Source organism: Microchirus variegatus (assembly GCF_963457635.1).
Source record: "Microchirus variegatus genome assembly, chromosome: 1".
NCBI lineage: Eukaryota > Metazoa > Chordata > Actinopteri > Pleuronectiformes > Soleidae > Microchirus > Microchirus variegatus.
The window spans coordinates 34,323,845-34,351,504 of record NC_139802.1 but is presented as its reverse complement, the minus strand read 5'-3'; the positions used below and the strand labels follow the sequence as shown (position 1 = coordinate 34,351,504).

Genomic DNA, 27,660 nt, shown 5'->3' with positions numbered 1-27,660 from the left:
AGTTTTTAGTTTGTCTTTTTATCGTTTAGTATTCCCTTTATATTATAAGTCCATTTACATAATGAGAGTGGGTGGTTTTATTTGTATGACAAGTGTTCTAAAAATAACGACTACCTGAAATATCAATAAAAATCCAAAGTTGTATAAATACCAACGTGCATTATCACATTTATTTATATATATAATGCAGTCATACCACTACAGAGCTGTTCATGGTAGAGAAAGATCATTTCTCAAATAGAGAAGCAGCTGATATTGTTGATGAATGTGTTGTTTTAAACAGTCCAGTTATTCATAGATGAGGTTCGAGGAAGACTCGATCCATTGAAGTCGACTTTCAGTTGCTTTAGTTCATCTTCATCTTTCAAGCAATGTGTTTTTCCAGTGTTCCTATGTGAGCAAACTCTTCCAGGTTCATCAGCTCCAAAATCAAAAGTTGTGTTATCTGTTTTTCTTCTTGTCCTTTTTGCTCTTGCTCACAGAGCTGCTTGCAGAGACAGCGCTGGCATGGCCGCTGGCCTTCAGGTGGTCAAACAGCTTGTTCCTTGTGGGGAACTCGTAGTTACAGGTCACACAGCGCAGGTTTACTTCATTCTGGGAAGACGACATCGGGGAAATTATGCTTATTATTATTCTGTTGTTGTGCTGACAAGAAGCTGAGGAGGCTGAGGCTCAGGAGGCAGAGCAGGTCATGCGCTAATGAGAACACCAATCGCTGAACTACAGTCAAAATGTTCATGTGCTATAGTACGGCTCTCTTTCTCTAACAATATTCATAAACTGAATGTTATATTCCTTATATTCAATGTCACCATAAACACCGTTTTGTACCAAACCACACTGTACCATCATGGAAACACAGCAATTCTGGATGTGTGTGTGTGACACATGATGGTATGAATGAGTATGTCTTTTAGGCTAAAATATGCAGTTATTTAATTCAGTTTATGTATCAGCCGTATACTAAAGACAATTTGTTCCAATAAAAACAATGATATATAAATCACTGTACAAACCTGCGGCTCCTCTCCTGTGTTTGACTGCTTTGGTTTGTCTTTTCCTCCTCCCTTCTTTCCCTTCGTCTTCCCAGAGCTGCGGAGGCAACCGGTTTTAGTTTAGTTTATTCACATCACATCATTGACATAAGATGCACTGCAGTGTATATATACACAATAGACATTTTCACAGTGACTGTTTTTTGATCGTTTTCTACAAATACAAAATGAAGAGAAATACATGAGAGGGCCGATCAACTCATCCATATGCAAGGTTCCTGATGATGTGAGTAAATTAATTGTACAATAAACCAGATCTGTGGTCCTCTGTACACAATACTAAAGCTGGTACATTATCCCCAGTAATTTGTTTTTTTATACCTGGTGGTAGAGGTGTTTATAAGCAGCAGGACTGGAATCAGGTCAAGTTGAGTTTGTGGACAATTACACAAACATTCTGGAGGTAATTACACTCAGCAAGAAGATTAAAAAGTATTCTAGTAGGAGAATGACCATAATATAAGGCAGCAACCTGAAGCTATTGCATTGGTTTGTGCTAGTTTTGTTATTCTAATTTAATCCAGTTCTCAACAGTGTCACATCCCTCATTTCTCTTTGTTGTGCTTGTTTGTAGCACCGATGTATTTCTGTTTTTCCAAAAGAGCTTCCATGGATCTGAGATTGAACTTTAAGGTCAAGAAAAATAATATGTATTTTCTGATCAGAAACATATAAAACACCTTTAATAAAAGATTTAAAAACTGATGTTTTTTTTATAGTTAGTGAGAGTAACCGGAAGACTTCCAACATAACATAAACATAAATGCATATTGGTCATTCCAATGTTTTAGGGTTTGAAAATTGCAAATTAATAATATACTTTTAAATGCTCTAGTAATTAGTAAAATACCAGGATTCTTCAGTGAGAAGCTTATCAAAAAAAGCGACACAAGGAACTCTCCTCCTGTCTCTGGAAACATTAAAACAGATCTATTTTATTTCTTTTTCATGTTGACATGGTCCTATGCGTCTGAAATGACTCAAACCTAAGTGCTTTATGTGTGACCGGCTGAAGAAACTGACCTCTTGAAGTCCGTGGGAGGGAGCTCGTCCTGCTTCTCTGCTTCTGCAGCTTCTGCAGCTTCTGCAGGCGTGTCAGGAGCATCTTCCTCACAGTTGCTGAGTGTTGGTTTCTCCTCCTCCTCCCCCTCTTCCTTTGGAGCGCTCTGCTGTGAGAACAGAGAAGGTTTTTAAGCAAGCGTCTCTTCACCGACACCGAGTGGACTCTTTCACGAGAAGATATCTCACTCACGTGTGCTACTTCCTTCCGTTTCTTCTTTCTCTTCTGTTTTTTGGACAGCCTGTGTCGTAGGAATGAAAAAAATTACAGTTAAAAAAGATAAATGACCAAATACTAGGGTGAAAAGGTAGATTTAGCTACATACTTTTGTCTTGGCTTTTCTTCCTCTTCCTCTTCTTCCTCTTCCTCCTCCCCTTCTTCCTGCGCATTTTCCCCTTTTCCTTCTTCCTTGTCACAGTTCAAACCAAGCGAATCCTCCTCCTCTTCCAGCTGTTCCCGTAGTAACGCCACCATCTCCCGATGCTTTTTTGACTTTTCATGATTTTTCATTCTGTAGAGGAGAAAAACAGATTGAAGTGGATAAAACTGTACTCACAAATAAATGCAGTCATTACTGTCATTATTATAATTATTTAATTGTGTAGTGTCACAAAGTTAAAGGTGCATTGTGTAATAAATCTAAAGCAACTGCCGTAAAATCCTCCTAATATGTCACAGAGACTCAGGAATAATGTTCATATAACATACTGAACTCACCAATAACAACACTACAGCCAAAATATTGGCATTAAAAAAAATCTTTTGCAGACTGCAAATCATGTCTATGTTTTGAAATCATGTATTGGCATGTGGCGCCACCTACCGCCATCTACCAATCATTTCAGTCAGTAGAGACCAATCTTTAAGATGTGGTCCCCATATAAAAATGGTGAAAGACCGTAGCTTATCGATCAACCTTTTGTTATTCCAACATTAATAGAGTCTTTTTGCATCTTCAATTTTGAATCAGGTTGTACTTGGAATAATTTATAACCAGATTAAGATGAGTGGAGTATTCCAATTTCAGGCACAACAGCGATAAGAATTTAATATTCCATTAGCAACTTATAAACATCAATAATCAAAATAATGTTATTGAATAAAGTCGACACATCGGCCTGTGCGCTGATATCATACTCACGCTTTATCAGATTTGAATAATTTATCACAGGCTGGACAGTACAGGTCGTCATAATAATCGATTGTCAAGTCGTCTCCATCAGGCTGGTCTGCATCTGTGGATGAATATTAAAGCAAAAGGTTATTTAGCACAGAGAGTGTGTTTACTTTGATTTTATGTACTTTGCGATACATAAGACTTTTCTGTGCAGTTTATTACAGTCAGGGTAGAACATCGTGCTAGCAAACTGAAATGGCTGCAACAGGTGGGAATACGAGTGAAACTAGGCACGAACGATTTCAGGAAAAGATCTAATTGCGATTTCGATTTGTGAGGAGGATCGATTACAGTCGGCATGAAGTGCAGGGGATCAGAGTAGATCTTAGTGTGGTGAATGAGTGGTGTGAAGTGAATGTCGTGGGGAGTTTGTAATCTGCGCTGTATGCAGCCAAGTTTGCTTTTGTGCAAAGAGACTTTCCAGCATTTAATAGGTGCTGTTCCACCGTGTACTGTTGTATTGGTGTTCCAAACTGATCTTGGACAGACTCTGAGCGGGTATAGACGGGCACGTGCTGGCCGCAGTTTTTGCATGCTACATGACAACATAGTTTTGGTGGTTTGTTTCAGTGATAAGTGTCTTCTGGCTGCCAAATTTACGAGGCATGCCTAAATATAACATCTTTATTGGCAAGAACAATATCACCGTAATAGATAGAAAGAGACGGGGGGGAAAAAATGGGCCGTCTTTAGGGTGCCCAACCTAAAAGTAGTGTCTAATTTCGTATTATTTTCTATGCAGGGCGTCCACAGGACAATCGGACGCCCTGCTGGCTAAAAGCCTGTGGGTCAGTCAAGAGCACTGTAAAAAAATACAGCTATGACAATCACAAGATCACGTTTACTGACCTCCTCCCCCTTCACTGTTCTTCTCTTGTGTCTCCATGTCCTGTTCTTCTTCTTCACTTTCTGACGCATCTCCAAACTCCTCTCCGTACTGAGCCTCCATCTGCTGCAGCTCCTTCTCCATTTCAGACATGGCGGCCCAGCTCTGCTCCTTATACTCCTCTGCCAGTCTTGAATGGACATACAACAAAATACACCATTGTGAGTGGAACGAAGAAACAGGAAAATATAATACAAACACATTCGATCCCAGCATCCATCCATGACTCACTTGGCCTGGCTCAGCTTCTGCTTCCGCCTCAGCTCCTCCATCTTCTTGATCTTCTCGGCGTTCTGCTCCTCCACCAGCTTCCTGTGGTTCTGCACACGTCGGTCGCGCTTGCGGACAAAGGCGACAAGTTGCCGCACCAGTTCATTGCGCTCCTTGCGAGCCTTCTCTCTGGTCTTCTTGTTTTCTTTTTCCATGGCTCTTTTCTCCCAGCGGTTGGAGGCCTGTCTCGTATCGTACTCCTCCTTCCAGGCAAAGTTTTTACGAGTGCAGAAGCTCTGCCAGTAGCCATAAAACATGTGCACTACCTGTGATGTGGAAACACAAACCGTTTGGACACAATCAATATTATAATCTTGTTGCAGCTGAATAAATGACTGCTGTATCGTAATGTACCCTTCAAAATAAGTATTACAAATATCTTACAGTGTCATAGTCACTCTCAGACTCTCCAAAAGAAGGAAACTCATCATCTTCTTCGTCTTCCACTTTGCCACTCTCAATTTCCTCCTTAACAATGGACTCGAACAGACTTCTGTAAACAGTATAAAAACCCTGCAAAGACAGTGTAGGCGAAATAAAACAATTATTAAGGAGAAAATAAATACTCTGTAATGCAGGAAAAAACTATATTTCTGTCCCCCACAATGCTTCAAGTGATGAAGCAGCTAACAGGAATAATCCTGAACAATATCAGCAAGTTCTGGCTAGGTTTTAATGTTCAATGTCGGTGGATACAGGGCAACAAGTTGCCCATGAGGAACACAAACACTAACCTTCTCATCATCACCATAGCCAGAATAACAGGTGACAGTAAAGTACTGTAGGAGGTCAATGCTGTCATCTTCATAGTCCCCACTCAGTCCTCCTTTAAGCAGAGCTTCCCTGTGATTGTCATACCTGTGGAGACATAGACAAACCACACTCCAGAGTCTGCACATAAAAGACTTAGAGATTTTCTTTTCCCCCAAAGTAGTGCTGAAGGAAATGAGTACAAACCAAGCCCTCTCCTGTGGATCACTCAGGACTTCATAAGCTGCCTGAATCAGCTTGAAATGCTCAGCCGCTTCGTCTGCATTGTCCAAGTTTTTATCTGGAAAAACCAAAATCACAGCTGTTAATGGAGCAGATAAGTCATTCTTGACAAAACACTGAAACTGATAAATCAATAAACAGTCACAATTCAATCATCATCATTTAATTATTCAAGATATTGTGTACATTTGTTCTCATTACAGATCATAATAAGAACTTCAAATGTCCAATAATTATCACTTTAATCTCATATACGCACGAAAAAAACACAAAATTAAAATTCAGGAAGACATTAACGTGTAGCATTAACATGTATTCATTACAGCAGCTAACAGACATGTCAGTATCTACTACAACTTACCTGGATGCCATTTCAATGCCAATTTACGATAAGACTTCTTTAAATCGTCGTCTCCGGCGTCTCGTTTCACGCCCAGCACTTCGTAGTGACACTTCATTTTTTTTAAAAGTTATAAATAAAAACCTGCCTTAAAAAAATGCTCGAAAATGTAATGTTGCTCACGTTTTCGCCGGTGAAGCTAGCTTTAGCATTAACTCAACTACAGCATGCTAGCGAGCCGGCAGCATCTCCTCTTCGTCTCTAAAACCATCCACACTTTTCGGGTGATAGTGACAATATTGCAATGTTTATCTATTACATGTTCAAACATGTACGACTTTCTTTGTACAGATTAAACAGCTTCTCTACACGATGTTATTTTCTCTACGGCTTATTCGCACTATAAACTACGAACGTTGACGCTCACTGGTGCCGCTCACTCTCGCGAGAATATTGCCGTTCTTCTGTTCATCATTTAGGCTGATTTTAAACTAGAATTTTGAATTACTGCCCTCTACCGTTCTTACAACCATATCGTCACTATTTAGTTTTTTATTTGTTTAATAGCTCTAAAATTGTTTAAGTACGGTCAAAGACTATATAAATGTATACAAATACTATGATATTGTTTCTATACGATTTCCAGGAATATAATTTATCAATAAATTTGATTCTGGAGGTTGATTAGGAGAGCAAATTATAATTGTGAAAATTGTATAGAAACAATGACATACCATTATTAATCGACTATAAATACAAGAATATTGATGTTAGTTTTAGTAAAATTAGAAAAATGAGGTAGACGATGAATCCAGTTGACTATCTATAATAATGTATGTTTATGCACGTTCTAAACCTTTTATTCTCAGAAACAGAAACTTGATAAATTCTGCCAACTTAAACTTTGTTTTCTTCCAAACGTTTGATAAGTTTTGAGATTACCCATTTCATTTAAATTCATCAAACTATAATTACAAATTACTGCCCCCTACCAGTCTGACCATATCAGTAGCCATTAGCTTGGTTAATAGTTCTAAATTGTTTATTAAATGTGATTAAAGACTTTATGGCCTACATATGTGGGTCAGACAAAACTTTGACTGCTATTCTACAAATAGTTAGTCAGTTTCTATAGAATTTCCAGAAATATAATTTATCAATTTGACCCAGTTAAAAAAAAAAAAAGTCAATAAACCAGAGTGCAACAATAGTTAAGAAATGTAAATCTGTTTAAAGTAGTAAAAACAAAAATGACTAAAATAATGTGATGCCATGTCATTTAGCAGTGAACAAAGGCTGCATAGATTTGACTGCTGTGCTGCTGAAGCATGGTGTATCTGCTTGACACCACTGTTCCAAGTGGCTAAAACAGCAACAGACAAAGTGGGGAGCCTGGAATATAATTCAAAATGAGGTCGATAATAATCCAACACTACTTCAATCAGCAAGGACAACACAATATTTCTGTTGTATGGAGGATATTTAAGAGGAAACGATACTGTAATGCTTCATCAAGCTTTATTCTTTCACACACATGGGACAGATCAAAGACAAGACAACATAGATACAGGTCCTATGTAATGAAAGCAGAAATGGAAGTGGAAACATCAAGTGCAGTCAAAGATTTGTAAAACGGGTACAAAACAGAAACAGCAATTACAGTAGGGTAATGAAACTTGTCCATTTAATATTCCTCCCCTTCTTCATCATCCTCATCCCCTACACTGTCGGTTCCCACCTCCTCATAATCTTTCTCAAGTGCTGCCATGTCCTCTCTGGCCTCGGAGAACTCTCCCTCCTCCATACCCTCACCCACGTACCAGTGAACAAAGGCGCGTTTGGCGTACATCAGGTCAAACTTGTGGTCAAGTCGAGCCCAGGCCTCGGCGATAGCGGTGGTGTTGCTCAGCATGCACACGGCCCTCTGGACCTTGGCCAGGTCTCCTCCAGGAACAACAGTAGGTGGCTGGTAGTTGATGCCGACCTTGAAACCAGTGGGGCACCAGTCCACAAACTGGATGGAGCGCTTGGTCTTGATGGTGGCGATGGCAGCGTTGACATCTTTAGGCACCACGTCGCCGCGGTACAGCAGGCAACAGGCCATGTACTTACCGTGGCGAGGGTCGCATTTCACCATCTGATTGGCCGGCTCGAAGCAGGCGTTCGTGATCTCAGACACGGTAAGCTGCTCATGGTACGCTTTCTCAGCAGAGATGACGGGGGCGTAGGTGGCCAGAGGGAAGTGGATACGAGGATACGGCACCAGGTTGGTCTGGAACTCTGTCAGATCGACATTGAGGGCACCGTCAAAACGCAGGGAAGCGGTGATGGAGGACACAATCTGACTGATCAGCCTGTTCAGGTTGGTGTAGCTGGGACGGTCGATGTCCAGGTTCCTGCGGCAGATGTCGTAGATGGCTTCATTATCCACCATGAAGGCGCAGTCAGAGTGCTCCAGTGTGGTGTGGGTGGTCAGGATGGCGTTGTAGGGCTCTACCACAGCAGTGGACACCTGGGGGGCTGGGTAGATGGAGAACTCCAGCTTGGACTTCTTGCCGTAGTCGACGGAGAGACGCTCCATCAGCAGGGAGGTGAAGCCAGAGCCGGTGCCTCCTCCAAAGCTGTGGAAAACCAGGAAACCCTGAAGACCAGTGCACTGGTCAGCCTGAGGGCAGAGAGGGAGATCAAAAATTAAATACATCATGATTTATGTTGATATTTTTAATAGAAAAAGAAAATGAGGTAGACCATTAATCCAGTCAGCTTTATGTATAATAATTTGACATTTATTATTCATGCAGATTATCCACCTTTGTTCTGTTAAACAGGTTATTACTATGTTACATATACATGTTGATCAACAAATGTTTAATTAGATACGAGTCATTTATCATTCGTTATATTCCGTTTTTATGTAGAGAAACCCATACGCGTTCCTGATTTAAAAATTACCCACCAGTTTGCGGATCCTGTCCAGCACTGGGTCAATGAGCTCTTTCCCGATGGTGTAGTGTCCACGGGCGTAATTGTTGGCAGCATCCTCCTTCCCTGTGATCAGCTGCTCAGGGTGGAATAACTGGCGGTAAATTCCAGAGCGCACCTCATCTAAGGGAAAATATCAATTATATGTTTTAAAATTCCAACGGCTGTGGGGTCTAAAAATGCATTTGTCTACATTAAGAAAGTGTTATGACACTAACCAATGACAGTGGGCTCCAGGTCAACAAATACAGCTCTGGGGACGTGCTTTCCAGCTCCAGTCTCACTGAAGAAGGTGTTGAAGGAGTCGTCTCCCCCGCCACGAGTCTTGCCACTGGGCATCTGTCCGTCCGGCTGGATACCATGTTCCAGGCAGTAAAGCTCCCAGCAGGCATTGCCAATCTGGACTCCAGCCTGACCAACGTGGATGGAAATGCACTCGCGCTGTGAAAAGGAAAAAAAGGCATACATTTTAAAAGGGAAATGCTTTAAGCCAGTTGCACATGTTACGTCATAGACTGTAATCAGAGAGGATAACCGTGCTGGAGGTCAAAGGCTGATCCTTGTTTATTTCACTGCATTTTAGGCATTTGACTCCTGCCCAGACCCCCACCACTTTAATTTGACTTATGGTGGTGTGTGTGTGTGTGTGGGGGGGGGGGGGGGGGGGGTCCAATAAAAGGGGACCTTTCACTGCAACTAGACCTCATTGGACCAGGTCTAGATCCAACATCTTAACATTTAAAACTGTCAAAACTGGAATGGATAGTCCCAGAGAAGAAGTCGATTATTCAAAAACATGGTTTCTGATTTGTAAAACAGTCCACCCATTTGTCAAAATGCAGAAAGGGGGACATTTCACTGCCTTTTCTGCATCTACACCGCATAAGATGAGTTTCAGATCCAAAACCTCTTTAATTTATTCATTTAAAAAAAAAAAAAAAAAAATCACAAAAGGGACAATCTCACTTTTCAACTTCAAGACACAAAAATAACTTTATAAATATAAAGCAGAGAGGTTTCAGAGTAAATGTACGCTGCCCTTGGATAAGTGGGTCAATGTACAGAGAGGGAAACTGAGGGAAAATGCAAACCAGCAGCGGCCTTTAATTTGGTCCGAGGCCTTTACTGTTGATCTTAATATTTCTAAAAGTACAACCAAAATGACGTATTTGATTTAAGTTAAAACCACGACTGTCGAAAGCCGGTCTTAAACATTTGAAACGGATACGCCGAAATATAGGCTACCATGCTAATTAATTAATACACTTAACATTTGATTATCGGCAAAACAAAGAACACCCGAAAAAAAGAAAAACATATACATTCATTCTTACCATGTTTCTAGTAGTTTGATGGAACTGGAGGTGAACTTCGAAGAGACAAATTACACACAAAAAAATTACTCTCACACGCAGGAATAACCTTTCCTGTGTAAGAAATAACTGACGAGCTTCGGTCGGGCGGGTGTATTTATACTTGGCGCGAGGAAAAAGATTTAAAATCCATTGGCTGAAAGCTGACACGTGCTCATTTCCTATTGTTCCTATTGGTTAAAATGGAAGACCCGCGTCACCGTCTTCGACACGTTACATTACATTCCTACACTACTACCTCCGCGCCACTAGGTGGCCACTTAATTTTTCCACCCCCCGTCCGCGACCACGTGTGTGACGTCTTTCTCTGGTCACGCGAGAGTTGTATCTGCGTGGTACTAGTAGGAACCAGTCATGGCAGCGTTCAAGAGAAAACGTGGGGGACAGACTCTCGTCGGTAAAAAGGCAAAGAAAGTAAAAATTGTTGCGGACGAAGCCGGTGCATCAAGTGTAACCGAACAGGAGAATAATCATGAAATCACTGTTCCAGCTCCGGTGTCGGGGGTAAGTTCTCTGGCTTGTTGTTAGCCACTGCAGTTTGTTAGCTACATGGCTAATTCCAGTACTTCTGCTAGACCATGTTGTTTTTAGTTTACAGTGGTGGCTTTTAGTTATGACCAATCCTGTAGCATTGGTTATTATATCATTATGAAAACAACATTGACGTATTTGGTTCCAGAATATGTAGTTTGAATTTAAACAGTACTATGAATTATCCACAAACCTTCTTAAATTAGCCAAATACTACATTTAATATCCTATATTAGCCCCACATCATTATCCTGGTTAAAAAGCAAAAGCATTTTTTTTTTTTACATAACAGGACAGTTGTAGTTTGTTTTTAAGTCGTGGAAACTTTTGAACAGGGCAAATGGACCAACAAGGAAAGAGTCCTCATCTTCTCCTCAAGAGGCATCAACTTCAGAACAAGGCACCTGATGCAGGACCTGAGGACCATGATGCCTCATTCAAAAGCAGGTGAGTGTCATTTTGGGTCATGTATACATAGACATCCATGTTTTCTCCCACATGACATGAGTATTGCTGTGGATATTGTTATAATAACAAATGTTATGTGTCTTATATTAGATACAAAAATGGACAGAAAGGACAAGCTGTTTGTCATCAATGAGGTGAGTGCATTGTTTATTTATTGACCTCCCTCTAATGTGATTATATATACAACAGTATGTTAAGGATCAATTATATTGCAGGTGTGTGAAATAAAAAACTGCAACAAGTGCCTATTTTTTGAGGCCAAAAAGAAGCAGGACCTCTACATGTGGTGAGTGGTTTATCTTTGTTATAATCTCTTAACACTTTCCTCTAATCTCAAACTAATTTAAAGAGAATTTCATTAATATTTTTGTCTGTAGGATTTCTAACAGCCCCCATGGGCCTTCTGCAAAGTTTCTAGTTCAGAATAGTGAGTAACTTCTTTTGTTCAATCCTTAAATCCAAGATGCATTATCATTACATCGTCACAGAAAAAAAACATCTTGTTGTTGTCTCCTCCACAGTCCATACATTGGCTGAACTCAAGATGACAGGAAACTGCCTCAAAGGATCCAGGCCACTGTTGTCATTTGATCCAGTGAGTACCAGTGACCAGCAGACCGAATATTTTGTCGATTTCCAACACGGAATGTTCGACCAAAGGGGGTGGCCCTAAAAATAAAAGGGAATATATCATTAGATCATATTACTGATTAGTAATAAACAGTTGAATTGGAATAAAGTGGCTGGTTAATCCTGACATTTGAGTTTCTTGAAATAACAAAACATTCATAATTGATTTCATTCATTTTGATTGTCTTGTGATATCATACGAAGCTCAGTATAAATATACAGACGTTACCAACTCTAGGGCACAAGTTCCCATCCTTGGCATGGGCATCTCTTTACTTAAAAATTGGAAATAATCATGTTGCTGACTAATTCCTTGAATGGTAATACTTGCCAACAACTATGACTGATTTTTTGTGAATTGTTTCCACCCACAGAAATTTGACAGTGAGCCTCAGTATGCTTTATTGAAGGAGCTGTTCACCCAGGTCTGTATAGAAAATGCCTGTCTGAAGTTGCGTGGAATAATGAAACCACATAACATTGGTTTGATTGAAACCTGAGCAAGTGGTACATCTAATCTGTGTTTTACTGTTGCAGACGTTTTCCACTCCACGCTACCATCCTAAGAGTCAGCCTTTTGTTGACCATGTCTTCACATTCACCATTGCAGACAACAGGATATGGTTTAGAAACTACCAGGTACTTTTTTAAATGACCTGTTAGAGACCCCATCACTGGAAGTTTTTATCTTCCATTGTGGGCGTTCTTCATTTTCTATTTTCATCAATAATTTCTGCCTTCTCTGTCCATGTTCAGATCATCGAGGAGGACGCCTCTCTGGTGGAAATCGGACCTCGCTTTGTTCTCAACCTCATTAAGATCTTCCAGGGGAGCTTTGGGGGGCCTACACTCTTTGAAAACCCAGAATTCAAGTCCCCAAACATGGTAAAACCCAGTCCAGCTCTGTTGAAATTGTATGCATACTATTTCTGTATTTAAATTGTGCTTGTTGGTGGTACAATGTCTACAATATGCTGCAAACTGTCATGTTTCATGTTCCTGCAACAGTGAGTGCTAGTTTACAGTCCTGTGCAAAAGTCTCAATGCTCCACTTACCAACTTGTTTCTATGTCAGTCAAATTCTGTGATGATAGGCATTTGGATTGGAACCTGTAGAAGCTGTTTTTCTTTTCTTTCTAAAACTGCATACATTTCCCTTGGTTTATTCCCCTCATTCTTTTCACACATCCAGCACCGCAGAGAGATTCGTCTTGCAGCAGCGGCGAAGGTCCGTGAGAAGCAGATGGTGAAGGAGATGCAGAAAACAAAGAGGACTGAAGCCAAGGCTGATTTGACCATGGACGTTACAGCTGACGTTTTCCGGACACCTGCTGAGGAGAAGCCTGTTCTCATTCAAACAGAACCACCTCAGCCCAGAGTGGAGAAAAGGAAAAAGAATGTGAATGGTTACAAAAGGCAAAGGATGGCACGCAGGTAGCTGTTTGGACTATATGGAGATGAGTGAATGACTTAATGCGGTTTTGGTTCAGTTTTGTCTCATGGACTGATTATAATGACGCATCATCACAGAAACATCACATATTTGATAGACCTAGAGACTAATTATGCACATAACATCTGGCTTTTATTGACATTGTGTGTGGATTCATACAACATAAATATTATGGTGTAGCTGGTCATAAAAATGAGCTTTTATGATGCTGCTGACTTTTCCTTCCTCATCATTACTGATTAATGGTTCCTTTATCATCATTGTAAAAACAGAAAAAATAACTTGTTTGTGTGTCTACAATTGTTTTCTATGCCATGGTAATAAAAAAACAACAAATCAAACTTTTTGTCTGTATCATGTCTACTTCGTCTTGAAAGGTGTCGGCATACACTTATTCAACAGGGGCACATTATAGCAGATTAGCAATGCAGATAAATCTAAGCTACATGCTCCTGTTACAGGCAGTAAAATCAACTGAAAATAGCTGGGTCTCCATAGTAACAAAACCACATGAACTACACAGTATATAATGAACTTGTGGAACAGTGATCTATTTGCATGAAACGACCAGATAGTTGACATATTGCTACATATCCAATAATGTTCTACTTAAATGTCAGCATATGGAAAATTATGAACAGGTTGTTAAAACAATGCAAACTTTCTCACTGGGTACATTTTGTCAACAAATCTTCCTGCATTTTATTCCTGTGTGCACTTCAACAGTGCCGCGTCCTTTGTCATCTTAATCTTGGTCAAAGCATCTGGGCTCTTCTCAAGTGAAAGTGCTTATTTAAAAGGAGGGTTAATGGATGTGCTCTGCGATCACTCCACCTCTTCATCAGGACAACAGTAATATTCTACAAAGCAAATCTGTCCATCATCATTCCTGACCAGGTACTGCAGAGAGAGGAAACCCCTGCTGTCTGTCCTCACAGACACTTTACTGGACAACGCCAGGGCTTTGGTGGAAGGCTTCAGCAGGGACATCTTATACCTGTCAGCAGTAAACAGAAGGGACAACAAAGAATGAAGAGCTCTGTGTGTGGTTAGGTGGCGTTTCATTTAAATGCAATGTGATATACAGTACTTATGACATCTACTGTTGTGAGGGAATGTGACAACATGGTGCATTGTAAATGCAATCATTTGTTTTTCAAACTGAAATTACAATATTAAATAATGCAATGAGCAAATCAAAAAGGCTGCAATTTATCCATTCACATTTTTCTATTGTTCGATGGCAATTAGAAATGCACCTAAAAGGCTATTCATATCCTGAAAGTACTTAATATTTTGATGGTCTCTCACATGGTAATGCTCGATCTACTAACTAAAAGTCCTGTACTCCCACAGATGTCATATACATACTCTGGTGGACAGACCTCTGCTTAAATTGTAGGGAGCTTTGCAATGTACACACTAGTGAAATCATCAATGTGATTAACACACCTATAGTTCGATTGCTTTGGTCCGCACCAGTCAAATGTTACAATGTAGCAAACAGACGTGGGTACGGTTTGCTTTCACATATGTAGAGTTCTAATCGAACCAAAATAGACCGTGAAGACCATCGGCAACCGAACCGGATAAACCCCTGATTTCCACCGGGCATACGTTCCGGGGTCATTGCGGTGAGGATTGAAGCTAGGCAGGTTCCGAGGCACTGGCACGCCCGGTGGAAATCCGGGGGTTATCCCGTATCTCATACCCATAATGCATAAAAATAGACCTTTTCATCCCATTTGGTTTGGTTTCTTTCACACCAGAGGAACCATACTTCAGGCAGGTCTCGGACTGGATGATTTGGTGCACACCAAACGACTGAGATTACATTCACACCAACTCAAACGAGGTTTAAACCAGTGTTTCCCAACCCTGGTCCTCAGGGAACACTGCCCTGCATGTTTTAGATGTGACCCTGGGAAACACTGGTTTAAATGACGGCACTCTGTGCCATTCATATGTTCATGACACTTAGCTCACCTGTTGGTTTGTGTTTTGGTGCACCGAAACAGCTCCATCATCTCCGAGTCTTTGGGATAATCATAATGAGCGTTTCCAGAATTCCCAAAAGTTGATAACCTGAATAGAGAAGGGGGGAAAAAAGAGTTAGGATCTGTATTCTTAAGAATATACACACTTGTTTTGCCTGCTTCTTAATTCCTTAGGTAATTTGGTTGTTTTAATTATTGTTTAAAGATTAAATGTATGTATAAAATCCTAAATTAAGTATTATGTGACACTCATACATTATTAATTATTATAATAATAGACAAATGCAACCATGTAGAACAAGGAGTAATAGTTATATCCCTTTTAACTCGTGCACTTGATGTAACACCACATCTTTGTTTGCTAATGCTATATAAGTAAGAGCACAATAACTGATGAGTAGAATTATAGTTTTCTTGAATGACAACAAACCTAAAGTATGGTTGGCTTGGGGACATGGTTATCTGGAGCACCTCACTGGTCATATCCAGTTCAGAGAAGGCTTCTTTTAGGCTTTCTGACAGCAGGATCACCTTAAAAAGACGAAAAGACACATATGTTATGTAAAGTAATTATTTATACTGTCTGTCATCAACTTTATGTAAACAGTTGTCAGACAGCTGTCTTACATATTCCTCAATCTCAAATATTCAGTCAAGTTACAGGCCATAGGGGCTATAAGAAGTGATTATTATTGTCCTAGTACTTGTATTACTATAAATATAACTGTAGTATTCCAGTTTCATTATATGAAAGTGTAGAAACTCACCTTGTTAGTAACGTTGGAGCTGCAGAACTCAAAGTCAATGGGCTCCTCTGGTTCTTGTGTGTTGATCTTGCACACAGTCACCACACCACCCTCCTCCAGGAACAAGGTCAGAGGGTAACCGTATCCTCTGTAGCACATGCGCAAGGTTGTTGATACTCCTGCGACACCAGAACAGGGGGATAATGAGCATGGTGAGACCTGAGAGGGTTAATTATATGGCTAACAAATGTAGTCAACTGCGGAAATATAAGCATGTGTTTTTTTTTCTATTTCCTATTTTTTGCTTCCTCTACAATTAAGTTTCCTTTTAGTTTACCTGGCACTGTGCTTCCTCCAAAGATATTGAGACAGTCCAAAAGAACAGTGAGATTGACCTGGAAACCCACCACATCTTCTTTGATAGTAAACTCTTGAAAGATCTCAGCCTGTAATATATTATTCATAGTGTCATAGGAGATACAAGACATGTTCATTAGAAATGTTAATAAAACACACCTGAATGAAAGCATTGGCTTGCAGACACTTGGAGTCCTCCACGGTGACCTTCAAGCCATTGGGTGTAGCGTTAAAGATGGCATGGTCTTTGAAGGTGATAGCTTTCAGTATGTTGGAGAGATTACGGGCATTATCCAAACTGGCCACTAGCACATATTGTTCATCATCAGCCTGTGACTGCGTGGACAGCGGCATTGTCACACTGAAATAACAAATGACAAAAGTGATGAGTGACAAAAGTGATGAGTGGCAAAAGTGTCCGCTACATTTTGAATGATTCTGGGCTCTCCCAGATGAAACAATTGTGGTGATTTATTTGATCGTAAAACAATTAAGGGTCCTACATCATCCCATGAGAGAGGTTCAAAGATGGCCATGACACAATTTTGCAACTAAATATAGCCTGCGAAACGGTTATGACAGGACATTTAGAATGGCCATCTCACAGTGTGCACTGCTATAACCTTCTTCTACAATTGATCTTCGATACTAACTTGCGTCATAGCTCTACTATTTAATAGGTGTCACCACTTTACACTTCACATACATCATACTTAATGTTATGGCCAAGTTTAATAGATCCTGGCAATGGTGCACATTATTTGTAAGGATCCTTAGAGACTGCTGAAATCTCACAGTCTGTAGGAAAATAGCTAGTAGTCTAATGTTAAAAACATTGTTAAGAAACATTTCACTTCTATTTCTTAGATACCATTTTGATGCTGAAAAAGTTAAACCAAGACAAACTCAGAATATTTTGTTCAAAACACCATTTCAGATTTGTGAAACGTATAATGCATTTGTAAACAATACAAAAAAGACGTACAGAAGCACTATACTATTATTAAGACATTGGTTTTAATGTTGTTTGTGAAACATTGTGGAATAAAACAGCATGTGAGACTCATTTGCGGAATTATCTTCCCGTCTTAAGTTTCTTAGGCTGCGAATAATCATTTATAGAATAAGAGTGCGCGTTTTGTTTCACATTATTTTACTCGTCGATGACGCTGACTACATGACAGCTAAGTTTTAAACAAATGAAAACAGCAACCTATCACCTAATACAATCTACAGTGAATAAATATTTCTAGAACAAGTCAGTGTAACTTGTGTAATGTGTAACAAAACACTTACAAAGCAGTAATTCAGAAATTAGTACTGTTATGTTTTGAAGAAAAGCGCCACCACGGTGTGTGAGCTACTTCCGCTTCTCTCCTGCACGTCCGGCGGAAATTAGTTAATGTTTCTTCTTCTTTGGTTTTGGCAGAGCAGACGTAATAGCGAGGTATGACTGCCCCCTACTGTTTGTAATTTAGAACTAGTCCTTATTTCTTTTTCTTAGAAATAAGTTAAATTATTCATTGTAATTAAGTAAATATTTATCTAAATCATTTGTGGAATGTTGTTATTGTAATTTGTAATTTTCTCTTATATCAGTTACAAAAGTAACCAGATAATCTGCTACCTTGTACCTACGGGGGGCAGTAGTACGCTATTTTACGTACAGTCTCTCGAACGCCAAGGAGAAGAAGAAGAAGGGCGGAAGAACAATCGAGAAAAGTCCAGTCTTTCCTGTCTGTTTTCGTGACAACAACGCTGCTACAAACCGTGTCAGGTGAGGTTTATTGTTTCTACAAGTATTTTCTGGTCGTTAAATGCCTACCCTGCTGGTTAACTACATATTCTTACGTTATCCACCGCGCGATAGCAAACAGTTAGCGCTAGCTAATAGTCAACAAGATGGCAACTCGGGTTAAAGATTAAGATTTAGGTGAATCTACGTGTCTATTTACTATGGCGAGCGGTTTGAACATTTAATCAATTCGTTGTATGGGGATTGTCATTAGATAGATATCTCAAATTCAGTTGCCGACGTGATTATGACTAGTCATAATTCAAGTTCAAGATATATTTAACTATCCTGAATTGAAGATATTTGCATTGTCCTTTACATGCCTTAAAAGCTAATACTGCTTGAATTCATGCTGTAAATCACGTAGACAGACTACAAGACACTGCAGCTGGACTACTAGCTTTTTTTTAAATCTATTAGTTTCAACAACTCAGGTGGTTAGAGGTGTTTTTGATCTGAGAAATAAGTTTAGAGTGCAGAAAATGTTTCAATATGGGTTCAGTTTTGTGGAGTTTTCTTAGTGACCGATGGGATTAAATGTTGGAATAGAAATATGAATAACAACAGTACATTTATTTATACAGCACGTTTCAAAACAAGGTTACAAAGTGCTTTGGAACTATAAAACGTTACACCATTAAAACAACAGATGATGAATAAATCAATCAGTTTAAGAAAACAATCAAATAATGCATATCATTTTCTCACAGTATCTACATGGGCTACTGCATTTATTCAAATGCCTGAATAAATATCTGCAAATACAGATGAATATATTGTCTAATAAAAATAAATGTCTTCTTTTTTTCCCCAGGGTCTTCATTTTGGACATTTTTGTCTGAGCTGCAGTCATGGTGTGCATTCCCTGTATTGTGATCCCTGTCCTTCTGTGGGTCTACAAGAGGTTCCTGGAACCAATCATTTATCCCTTCATTTCACCATTCATTAATAAATTCTGGACCAAAAAAGCTGTCAAGGAAACGAGTGGCACGAGTGACCAAAACGTTAGTGAAAACAGTAATTTGACTTGCAAGGTAAGCTTATTATTTGTGTCTTATTGCAAAATTATTTCTCCTTTCTACGTTTATGATACTGTTGTATTTGGAATAATACACAGTCTTTTTTCTGGTGGTATTAATTTCAACTCGCCTGCAAATGATATTTTTCCTCCAGACTGTGAGATTTCAGCCATCTTAAAAGATCCTTACAAATAATGTGCACCATGTCAGGATCTAATAAACTTGGCTATAACATTAAGTATGATGTATGTGAAGTGTAAAGTGGTGACGCCTATTAAATAGTAAAGCCATGACGCAAGTGAGTAAAGAGAATAAATTGTAGAAGAAGGTTATAGCAGTGCACACTGTGAGATGGTCATTCTAAATGTCCTGTCATAAACGTTTTGCAGACTTTATACCTTCAGCTGTTTAATAAAAAAATAAATCTTTTTTGTTTCAGACTGAGAGCAATGGTGACGCCACTGCTAATGGAACAGCTATAGCCACGGATAAGAAGACAGACTGACGGCTTCAAATCTTAATAATACATATAAAACACTGTAAATATTTCAGTAATATAATATAGATTATAATATAGACGAACTATGAATATCCGTTTCTCTCTTCTTTGGATTGAGTGGTTTTATTATTTGCAGAAATTGTCTGAAAGAATGATTTATTTTCACTTGTGTTCCTGCTAATTATGATATATTGTATACATTTTATTAGATGTGCAGTCTCGACTAAATTGTTTTTAAACACATTTACATTTAACACCATCTTTAAATAAAAAATGATGATCTATATCTTGCTTCCTTTTTTTTTTTCATTCTGTGCTTCCGTCCCAAAAAGCTTTTTTACTTCTCACTGTGAATTATTCAAGAAATAATATGGGATTTTAAACGGATTTTTAATTTAAATACAATAGAACTGACTACAGCTGAAAGTCAGAGAGAACAGATGTTTTTAAGTCTCATGACAAAGTAGGTTATTGGGCTGATCACTGAATAGATTTAAAATCAAAATTGCAATTTGAAGCGACCCATTTTGGCAAATGCAAATATTGCAATTTATTCTCAATTGTTTGCAATAGCTTATGCCATGCAAATAAACAGGAATAGAGGGAACGATTTGTTTTTATAAGTCATCACCTTGCATCATTGAGTGATTCATATTTTCATTGTGCCATGGATTAATGCTAAATTAGGTTTTCAACCTTTTACACAATCAATCTTGAACGGAATTGGGAATGTAACAAAAGTCGAATCGCAAGCTCAATATCTCTCAGTAAATGTCCCATATTCACACTTTTTAAGATGTAATAAAAAACAGAAATTTATGACCACTACTGACGGTTGTGTTCAGGCAATTTTTGGGGGAAATCGGACATTTTAATTGTAAAGTTTTTGAGAAATTTCAAATTAATGTTCACACTTTTCAATCGAAAATATGTACATTTGAGACAAAAAGACATGTTCTGACTAGGACTGACTGGATTGTGTTCAGGACATTATGATTACAACCATACTGTAAATCGGACATTTTTACTGTACAATTTTTGAGAAATTTCAAATGAAAAGTCCCATATTTTCATTTTCAATAGAAACAGTCTCAACTTTGAGATGTAATAATACAAAACAAAAATCTATACATTATGACCAGGACTGACTATGTTGTGTTCAGGGCTTATATGATTACTAACATATTGTAAGTCAGATATTTTTACTGTACTACTTGACTAGTAAATACTGAATGTTGAACTGTTTGTCGCTTGCCATAATATCTCCGTTATTGAGACTGGATCTGTATTTGTTCAGATAAACGCCAGTGTGAGGATAGAAAATGAATGTCTAGATCGGTCGCTTGTGTTCTAGCTGCCCTATTTCTATCTGCAACGTCACATGCGTAAATGACGTCAGTGCCCAAGGGGTGGCGACGTGTTAAACATGGCTGAAAGCAGTCTGTAGAGTAAACTTGAAAGCCTTACGTTACACACAGAATTTCGCGTTTGCCTTCGTTAAATACGTTCGAAAAACGAAGTGGAACAAGCCGTGTAGTGACGTGAAGAAACCCGTTGCCAGTAAAAAAGTCCCGAGAGCCGAGCGAGTTAAGGAAACTACGAGAAGCATTCATGACAGGTAAGCCGAGCGGTCAGCTGATAGCAAAACAAGCAGTGGACGCTAGCTTGTATTTCTGGACAGTTACTCATCAATTAACAATCACATTTGTATTTGACCCAGCTGTGAAACGGTGCTGTTTTCTGGGCTGTGAATGCATCATGTTCGCTGTAAAAGTCTCTGAGACACAGGTACTTGACTGTTGGAAGCAGGATGAGCTAGCTAACGTCCTGACTGTAGGTTTGGACTGAGGCAGCATGCACAACTAAACAGGGGGACGAGAAACAACACTCTTTATTACTTAAATAATATTATAAAAATGAATGACTTGTGTCTGTGACATTTAGAGTAGTACATCCTTGTTTACTCCGTGTGGTTTTTTACCCCTGCCTCTGTATGATCCTGTTCACAAATCTGGGCTGACTGGCTACACCTATGTGCCTAAGGTGTGTCAGTGGATAGGGGAACAAAACACAAATCCTGGATCCTGGTGTGTCGTCTTCTGCTGTAGAGTACTGTATTGCAGTGCTTCTCAAAGTGTTTATGCTTTGTATCACCTGAGAAAATATTGCACCAATATTAACTTTCACAGGAGGCAGATTTAGTCCCAAAAAGGTAATTTGCTCTCATCGCCATCCTCTTCCTTGCACATACCTATTATTATTATTATTATTTTTATTTTACTGGTGTATACAGTAAAACAGTATTTCTGATTTGCCTCCAAGTAACGTCAAAGGAAGCTCATGTACCACTGGTGGTATGCATAACACAGTTTGAAAACCATGTGTATTGGATGGTAAAATCTGTTTTATCTATGTATTGTATGCATCGTTTGATACAGCAGCCACAGTGTTTTGAATCATACATCATGAAGCCAGTTATAATGTTCATAATATCAGTTTTAGAGTAGTGCAGTCTGTGGTGCTGTATTGCATTATGTGTTCTATGTTTCTATTATTTGTGCTTACTTTTATTGAGATTAAGAGACACGGCAATACAATTCAACAGCTCCCAAAATCCCATATAACAAATTACTCCAAATACTTCTACTTTGACAACACAACAAAAATAACTTGTCATATGCAAACAGGTTTCTCATCCAAAGAGCAACCTGTCATGACGTCACCCAGAAGAATCTGAACTATTGTGAACTCTTGAGGTTTTTCATTTGACTGGGGGCCATGTTGAGGTGTTTGTAACTGGAAATTCACACATGCCATCATTTTCTGTTAAATGGGAATATGATTGTTCAAATTGACACCATGTTCTGTTGAAGAAGAACTGAATACATTAGGCAAACCAGAAGACTACATTCACTTTTGGTATACTGTATATATTTTCTACCTCAGCACCCAGAGAATAAAATTGCTTAGTTTCCCATATTTCTACTCTTAACTCATTGGCTGCCAGCCATTTTTGACGCAGAACTGCCAGCATTTTGACTGATTTTCCAAGACCCACAAAACGGTGTGTTCTATGACTATGTAAACACTGAAACTACCAAAAGAAAGAGTAGTTATATGGTTTGTAAAGATATGTCTGTGTATTGCAATTGATGCAGTCCATAAAAAAGAGTCGACTCTCTTGTTTCATCAGACGTCATTGGCAGCCAATGACTTTTAATAATCCTGAATCTGTATCCATGCACGAATCATTACCAGATAATTTTTTTCCTTGAGCTATAACTGCATCATCAGAACATGTTGTGCTGCCCACAGACAGACCGACAAACATGAGATGATAATTTTGAATACAGCCTTGGAAACATAATATTCTGTTTATTCACACTAAACCATTTCCTCTGCTCCAGGATCTGGCATGTGCCTGGTGAAAAAGCCGTGAAGGGTGGTGGTTGTGGTGGTGAGTCTGGCTGAGTGGAGCCAGTAGAGATGGGAGCCAACACCAGCCAGGTCAGTGACCTGTCTGATAATCCAAGCCTCAAGGCCCTGGTGGGCACAGAGTCCATATCGGAGAATGACCCCTTCTGGAATCAGCTCATCTCCTTCACCTTCATCAGTCCCACCAGCAGGTAAACATGGGTCCAGCTGAAGAGCTGGTGGCAATGTGTGGGGTAATGGTACTTCAGTTAATCTATTTGTTAGTTTAATTAAATAATGAATTACTTGGTTGTGTGACAGAGCTGGTGCCTTGAACCAGAACTTATTTTGTGTTAACCATTAAATCTCTCAAGCCCCAGAGACGTACAAGCTGAACTAAATAAAAATAACTTGCAAACCTTTAACAATGTTTTAATTTTCTTTACATCTCTCTCCTGCTAACAGTGGAGACTCAAAGTTGCTGGAAGAAGCTGTCGTCCCCCTGGCCAAAACCATGAGTATGTTAGCTAGTGTTCTTTTCACCAGTCGAGTTCTTAATATTGAGCAGTTGGAACATCCAGATTTTTTTTGTTTGCTTGCCAAACTATCGACAGCATGTCTAAGCCGTCTGTAGTTCGTGTTGACCCTGTTCTGTTTTTTCTCTTCCAAGTTGAAAACAATCCCAGAACGGGGAACTTTGGTGCTCTCGTGAGAGTTTTTCTGGGAAGAACCAAAGAATTGAAGATCTCTACGGAATGTCAAGAGTGAGTATGGGAACCTGTGAGAAGAGAGTCAGCTTAATGTGTTTGTAATACATGCTAGCCATGTCTTGGTCACAGTCAGCCAGGGATTCCCTAGTTTTCAAAAGCAAAATAGAAATGGTTTCCCATGAGAAAACTGCTGAGGTATAACCATCAACACATGTGACATTATTCTGCTCTCACTGCCAAACTCATTTTCCAGAGTTTAATCCTGCCCAAATCACCAAATGCCTCTGGTGGAGAATCTTCATTCTGTGCTGAAGATCATTAGAGGTTGAAGTAATCTCTCCCCAGCCACTCGTATCGTTTCCCCCTCATGTTTCATAACAGGTTTTGCCCCAGAAACAAACCTAAAAGTTTTGGCTCTAACATAATTACCATGTGCAAATTGCCAATTTGTGGAAGTGATTACACATTCCCTGTGTTGGTGTTTAGTGGTTATGAAACACTGTGGCTTTTACTGGATGGTTCCGATCATTTTTTTCATCCCCTACACTGGTTTCTTACCAATCTTGGCCCAATTTCTTGTCTGTGCTTTGAATAAACAAGAACCTTGTTTATTCAAAGCACATGTTCATTCTACAGAATAAATGAGAGCGATGATGACTGACCTGTTTGCACCATTTTCTTTGTTGTCAAGAAGGAGGATGTCCAGCAGTGTAATGGTTTTTCAAAGCTCAGATTGCCAAGCTACAAAAAACAACTTTTGGAGGGGAATAGTTCAGTTTGATTTGGTTAAAATTAAAGCACATAATCTCTGTCTCACTTACCAGCGTAAACTGAGCAACTCTAGGATCTATATGTATAACACAATAGTGGCTGAGAAAACATGAACAAAATACAACTGTAGAACTGTAGTTAGTATAACTTCCTCAAATGCTGTACTGATTTGAAAAATCTTTCTCTTTCTTATTGGTTTACTCATTCATTTATGAGTAACTGCACCTGCTTCTACACTACTGCCTTTGGTTTGCTAGCCGACATGTCTTTGCCTTGCAAATATGTCTTCTCTGGATGCAAAAACAAGCAGAAAATCTCATCTCTGGCACTTGGTGTAGTCTTTGACTCCAACTTGAATTTCAAGCAGCATGTTAAGAAAATTGAGCATATAATTAAGTTTAATCTGTCCAACTTTAAAGATATTAGACCGTTTCTCACTACAGAGTCGGCAAAGGTCTATATGCATGCTATGATATTCAGCCACATAAACTACTGTTATACAACTTGGTCTCATACCTCAGAGAATATCCTGAAGCCATTAAAGTCTCTCATCAAGAGAACACTAAACATTCTGGACAAAAAGCCTCTACAATATCATTATTGTAACATCTTAGGTAGGTATAACATTTTGGATTTTGATAATTATCAGATATTCATGGATGCTTGCCTCATCTTTAGAGTTTTAAATAAACTTGCTCCCCCTCCCTTGATGGATTTTATAAGTAAAAAAAAATAGCAATCGAGTAAACACCAGAGCAGTGACCAGAGGGGACTGCAACCTACAAAGGTGCAGGACGAAATTTGGCCAAATGGTGGGGTCCATCAGGGGCACACAGTCATGGAATAGGCTACCAGACCCTGTCAGAAACTGTGACACCTATTCAACATTTAAAATTGCACTCAAACAATGGTTGAAAACTAACCAGACATGCACTCACAGTTAGATTATTCACTTTTTTTTTTGTAATGTCTTGTGATTTCTGTTTTCTTTTGTACCATGTCCTGTTAAATGTCTAATGTGCTAACACGCCTTAGGACAATGGATGAAAATTAACTATTGTGCTAACTCCGGCATACTTACATTGTTCCTCTATGCTGACATGTTGAGGAATATGCATTGTCCTAATTCAAATCAATAAATAAATATATATATGTAAAATTCCCGAAGACAAGGACATGAAGTACAAAAGATCAGAAGTACAGATAAAAGAGCAAACGTGTTGTGAGGGTGCAGAGAAAGAGAGAGAGGGCAGGACTTATCATTAAACTATGAGCGAAGTGGTGAAAATGTTTGCTTATCTCGATGTTTGTTGAACAGGCGGGGCTTTTACTTTTATATTCTGTGCACGCACCGACAAAACACAACGTTCACCTATTCACATATTGTCATAGAACCTACATGGCCAGCCAAGATTCCCTTCATAAAGAAAGGCCATAAACAAAAGTAGAACAGATTCACTTTTGCTCATCCATCACAATGTTCTTGTTTCCTTCACAGTCCTTGAGTCTTTTTTTTTCTCTCTCCATCTCCTCCGCAGTCAGCTGTTCATCTGGCAGGCCCACAATGCGCTGTTTATGATTCGCTGCATGCTGAAGGTGTTCATAAGGGAAATGAGCGAGGAAGAACTGCACCTACAATTCTCCTACCAGGAGAGGGCACCAGGCTCCTTTGGAGGTGAGCTCCACAGATTGAGTGAGGAAAAATGAGAGGTGTGCCGCAGGGAGATTGAAATGGGGCCACACATTGCAGTAAGAAACGGTGAACGCCTGTCATTTCTCAACAGGTGGAGTTACGAGCCGTTGCACTGATTAAGATGAAAGTGCTTCATGTCATTTTGACGCATTTTTACAATCAGAATCCCCAACATCTGCAAAAAAATGTCAAAAAAGTACTTGACTCCCATTAGACGACTCATGAGGTGCAAGTTATTAAAATGTACCCACATGGGTCAAATGTGTAACACTTATACCTAAAGAGAGATGAGAAATTAAAATTTTAATTGAGCACAAGCACCCCTGGCTACTGACCTGGATCAGTTGTCTCCTAGAGACTCTGTTAATAAATGTCCAAATCTGCATCCGCTGACTGCACGTCTTTTTTTGGGGGGGGGGGGGGGGGGGGCTCAGAGAAAGGCTTTGTCTGAATGAAGTTGTGTGTGTTGGATGCAGTGTTTCGAGATGGTATCAATATCGATATTTCAATGTTGTACTATACCTTTATTCATTAAATAAGCAACAGCCTCTTAAAACACAATACAGACACATGTGTTAATCCCCGTTAGGGGGGGGTCAAAATATTGATTTGGTGTGATTTCGTCGTCCTTCCTTGTGCAATTTGATAATCAATATCGCTGGGTTAACATTGATATTTTAATTAGCAAATTAAGGTGATCAAAAGTAAGCAGTCCCTGCCAAGGGAAACTTTAGGGTTACCTGGCTGAAGAATAGGTACTTTACAGCAGGATAATGTGGGAGAAAGCTAAAGTAAGAGATGCCCATCCATCTCCAATACATAGACTTTATGCACTTTGTTCTCTATGTTGTGAAAAGATAGGAAAGACGATCATACAGCAATACATCATAATTGTCTTGCATTATTTTATTTTATCTTTTGATTATCTTTGTCGTGATATTATTGGTATCGTGGACCATGTATTGTGTATTGTATTGTATGGTATTGTGCATGCTTATCGGCTCACTACTGCTGATCAAATTAAGTCCTTTGCTACCAAAATTTCAAACTGAATGATGACACATTTTTTTGATATTGGATACCAGAAAAGTATTAAAGTCCAGAAAGTGTCATAAGTGTGTTTTTCAAGAGTCTTGAAACGCATATAAAACTTCTAATGTGTTTCTTTCTGTTACATGCCGGTGAGCATGAAATGGAGACTGATGGGGCAGACATAGAGTGGGATAGATATCATGGGAGCAGAGAGATTGATAATCTCAGTTTGTAACTCCCTCAATCTCTTGTATGGAAACAGGCAGTGAAGACCTTCTCGAGGAGCTGTTGTCCAACCTCGTTCACTTGATTGTTGAAGTTCCCCTGCTGTAAGTATCTCCCTGGCTTGTGTTGATGTCATTATGTTTGAGAATAAGCTGGAATAAAAACATTGGCCTACTTGCAAACA

General features: G+C 39.2%; 6 protein-coding genes across 6 annotated transcripts in view; 3 read left to right on the top strand and 3 right to left on the bottom strand.

The window, feature by feature from the left end:
* Positions 1-268: 268 nt before the first annotated feature.
* Positions 269-6,088, bottom strand: dnajc21 (DnaJ heat shock protein family (Hsp40) member C21). The gene is made up of 12 exons (XM_083888375.1): positions 5,803-6,088; positions 5,406-5,499; positions 5,183-5,306; positions 4,833-4,961; positions 4,410-4,714; positions 4,142-4,308; positions 3,257-3,350; positions 2,441-2,626; positions 2,308-2,356; positions 2,079-2,224; positions 1,017-1,092; positions 269-594 (listed from the first exon to the last, which is right to left on the bottom strand). The coding sequence occupies exons 1-12, from the start codon at positions 5,897-5,899 to the stop codon at positions 442-444; spliced, it is 1,620 nt and encodes a 539-aa protein (XP_083744501.1). The 5' UTR covers positions 5,900-6,088; the 3' UTR covers positions 269-441.
* A 1,377-nt stretch (positions 6,089-7,465) lies between these two features.
* LOC310928711 (tubulin alpha chain-like) lies at positions 7,466-10,177 on the bottom strand (the record flags this gene model as incomplete). The annotated part of the gene is made up of 4 exons (XM_083891351.1): positions 10,098-10,177; positions 8,982-9,204; positions 8,738-8,886; positions 7,466-8,446 (listed from the first exon to the last, which is right to left on the bottom strand). Exons 1-4 carry the CDS (start codon positions 10,098-10,100, stop codon positions 7,466-7,468), a joined length of 1,356 nt encoding a protein of 451 aa, XP_083747477.1. The 5' UTR covers positions 10,101-10,177.
* Positions 10,178-10,490: 313 nt separating this feature from the next.
* On the top strand, positions 10,491-13,523 carry bxdc2 (brix domain containing 2; the record flags this gene model as incomplete). The annotated part of the gene is made up of 10 exons (XM_083895964.1): positions 10,491-10,640; positions 11,003-11,114; positions 11,226-11,269; positions 11,351-11,421; positions 11,513-11,562; positions 11,657-11,730; positions 12,140-12,190; positions 12,303-12,404; positions 12,522-12,650; positions 12,958-13,523. The coding sequence occupies 10 exons, from the start codon at positions 10,491-10,493 to the stop codon at positions 13,201-13,203; spliced, it is 1,029 nt and encodes a 342-aa protein (XP_083752090.1). The 3' UTR covers positions 13,204-13,523.
* Positions 13,524-14,043: 520 nt separating this feature from the next.
* rad1 (RAD1 homolog (S. pombe)) lies at positions 14,044-17,700 on the bottom strand (the record flags this gene model as incomplete). The annotated part of the gene is made up of 7 exons (XM_083891924.1): positions 17,615-17,700; positions 16,478-16,679; positions 16,299-16,407; positions 15,983-16,140; positions 15,646-15,746; positions 15,205-15,303; positions 14,044-14,215 (listed from the first exon to the last, which is right to left on the bottom strand). Exons 2-7 carry the CDS (start codon positions 16,670-16,672, stop codon positions 14,044-14,046), a joined length of 834 nt encoding a protein of 277 aa, XP_083748050.1. The 5' UTR covers positions 16,673-16,679; positions 17,615-17,700.
* Positions 17,701-18,008: 308 nt separating this feature from the next.
* On the top strand, positions 18,009-19,880 carry c21h18orf32 (chromosome 21 C18orf32 homolog). Its single transcript, XM_083896351.1, has 3 exons — positions 18,009-18,095; positions 18,928-19,147; positions 19,572-19,880. The coding sequence occupies exons 2-3, from the start codon at positions 18,965-18,967 to the stop codon at positions 19,635-19,637; spliced, it is 249 nt and encodes an 82-aa protein (XP_083752477.1). The 5' UTR covers positions 18,009-18,095; positions 18,928-18,964; the 3' UTR covers positions 19,638-19,880.
* A 1,183-nt stretch (positions 19,881-21,063) lies between these two features.
* Positions 21,064-27,660, top strand: part of dym (dymeclin) — a 48,400-nt gene continuing 41,803 nt past the window's right edge. The window contains exons 1-6 of the mRNA XM_083896962.1: positions 21,064-21,249; positions 23,039-23,257; positions 23,511-23,563; positions 23,716-23,809; positions 26,065-26,201; positions 27,514-27,580. Of these exons, the coding sequence (XP_083753088.1) occupies positions 23,118-23,257; positions 23,511-23,563; positions 23,716-23,809; positions 26,065-26,201; positions 27,514-27,580 (491 nt within the window). The 5' untranslated portion in view covers positions 21,064-21,249; positions 23,039-23,117. The remainder of the gene's footprint in view (positions 21,250-23,038; positions 23,258-23,510; positions 23,564-23,715; positions 23,810-26,064; positions 26,202-27,513; positions 27,581-27,660) is intronic.

What these genes read in the sequence shown, in the direction of transcription:
- dnajc21 (XM_083888375.1), bottom strand. Translation starts at nt 5,899, where the DNA reads ATGAAGTGTCACTACGAAGTGCTGGGCGTGAAACGAGACGCCGGAGAC. An exon ending in CTGAGAGTGACTATGACACT is followed by an intron (nt 4,715 to 4,832) that starts GTAAGATATTTG and finishes TCCACATCACAG; the next exon opens with GTAGTGCACATGTTTTATGG. An exon ending in AACGGAAGGAAGTAGCACAC is followed by an intron (nt 2,225 to 2,307) that starts GTGAGTGAGATA and finishes CTGTTCTCACAG; the next exon opens with CAGAGCGCTCCAAAGGAAGA.
- c21h18orf32 (XM_083896351.1), top strand. Translation starts at nt 18,965, where the DNA reads ATGGTGTGCATTCCCTGTATTGTGATCCCTGTCCTTCTGTGGGTCTAC. An exon ending in ACAGTAATTTGACTTGCAAG is followed by an intron (nt 19,148 to 19,571) that starts GTAAGCTTATTA and finishes TTTTTGTTTCAG; the next exon opens with ACTGAGAGCAATGGTGACGC.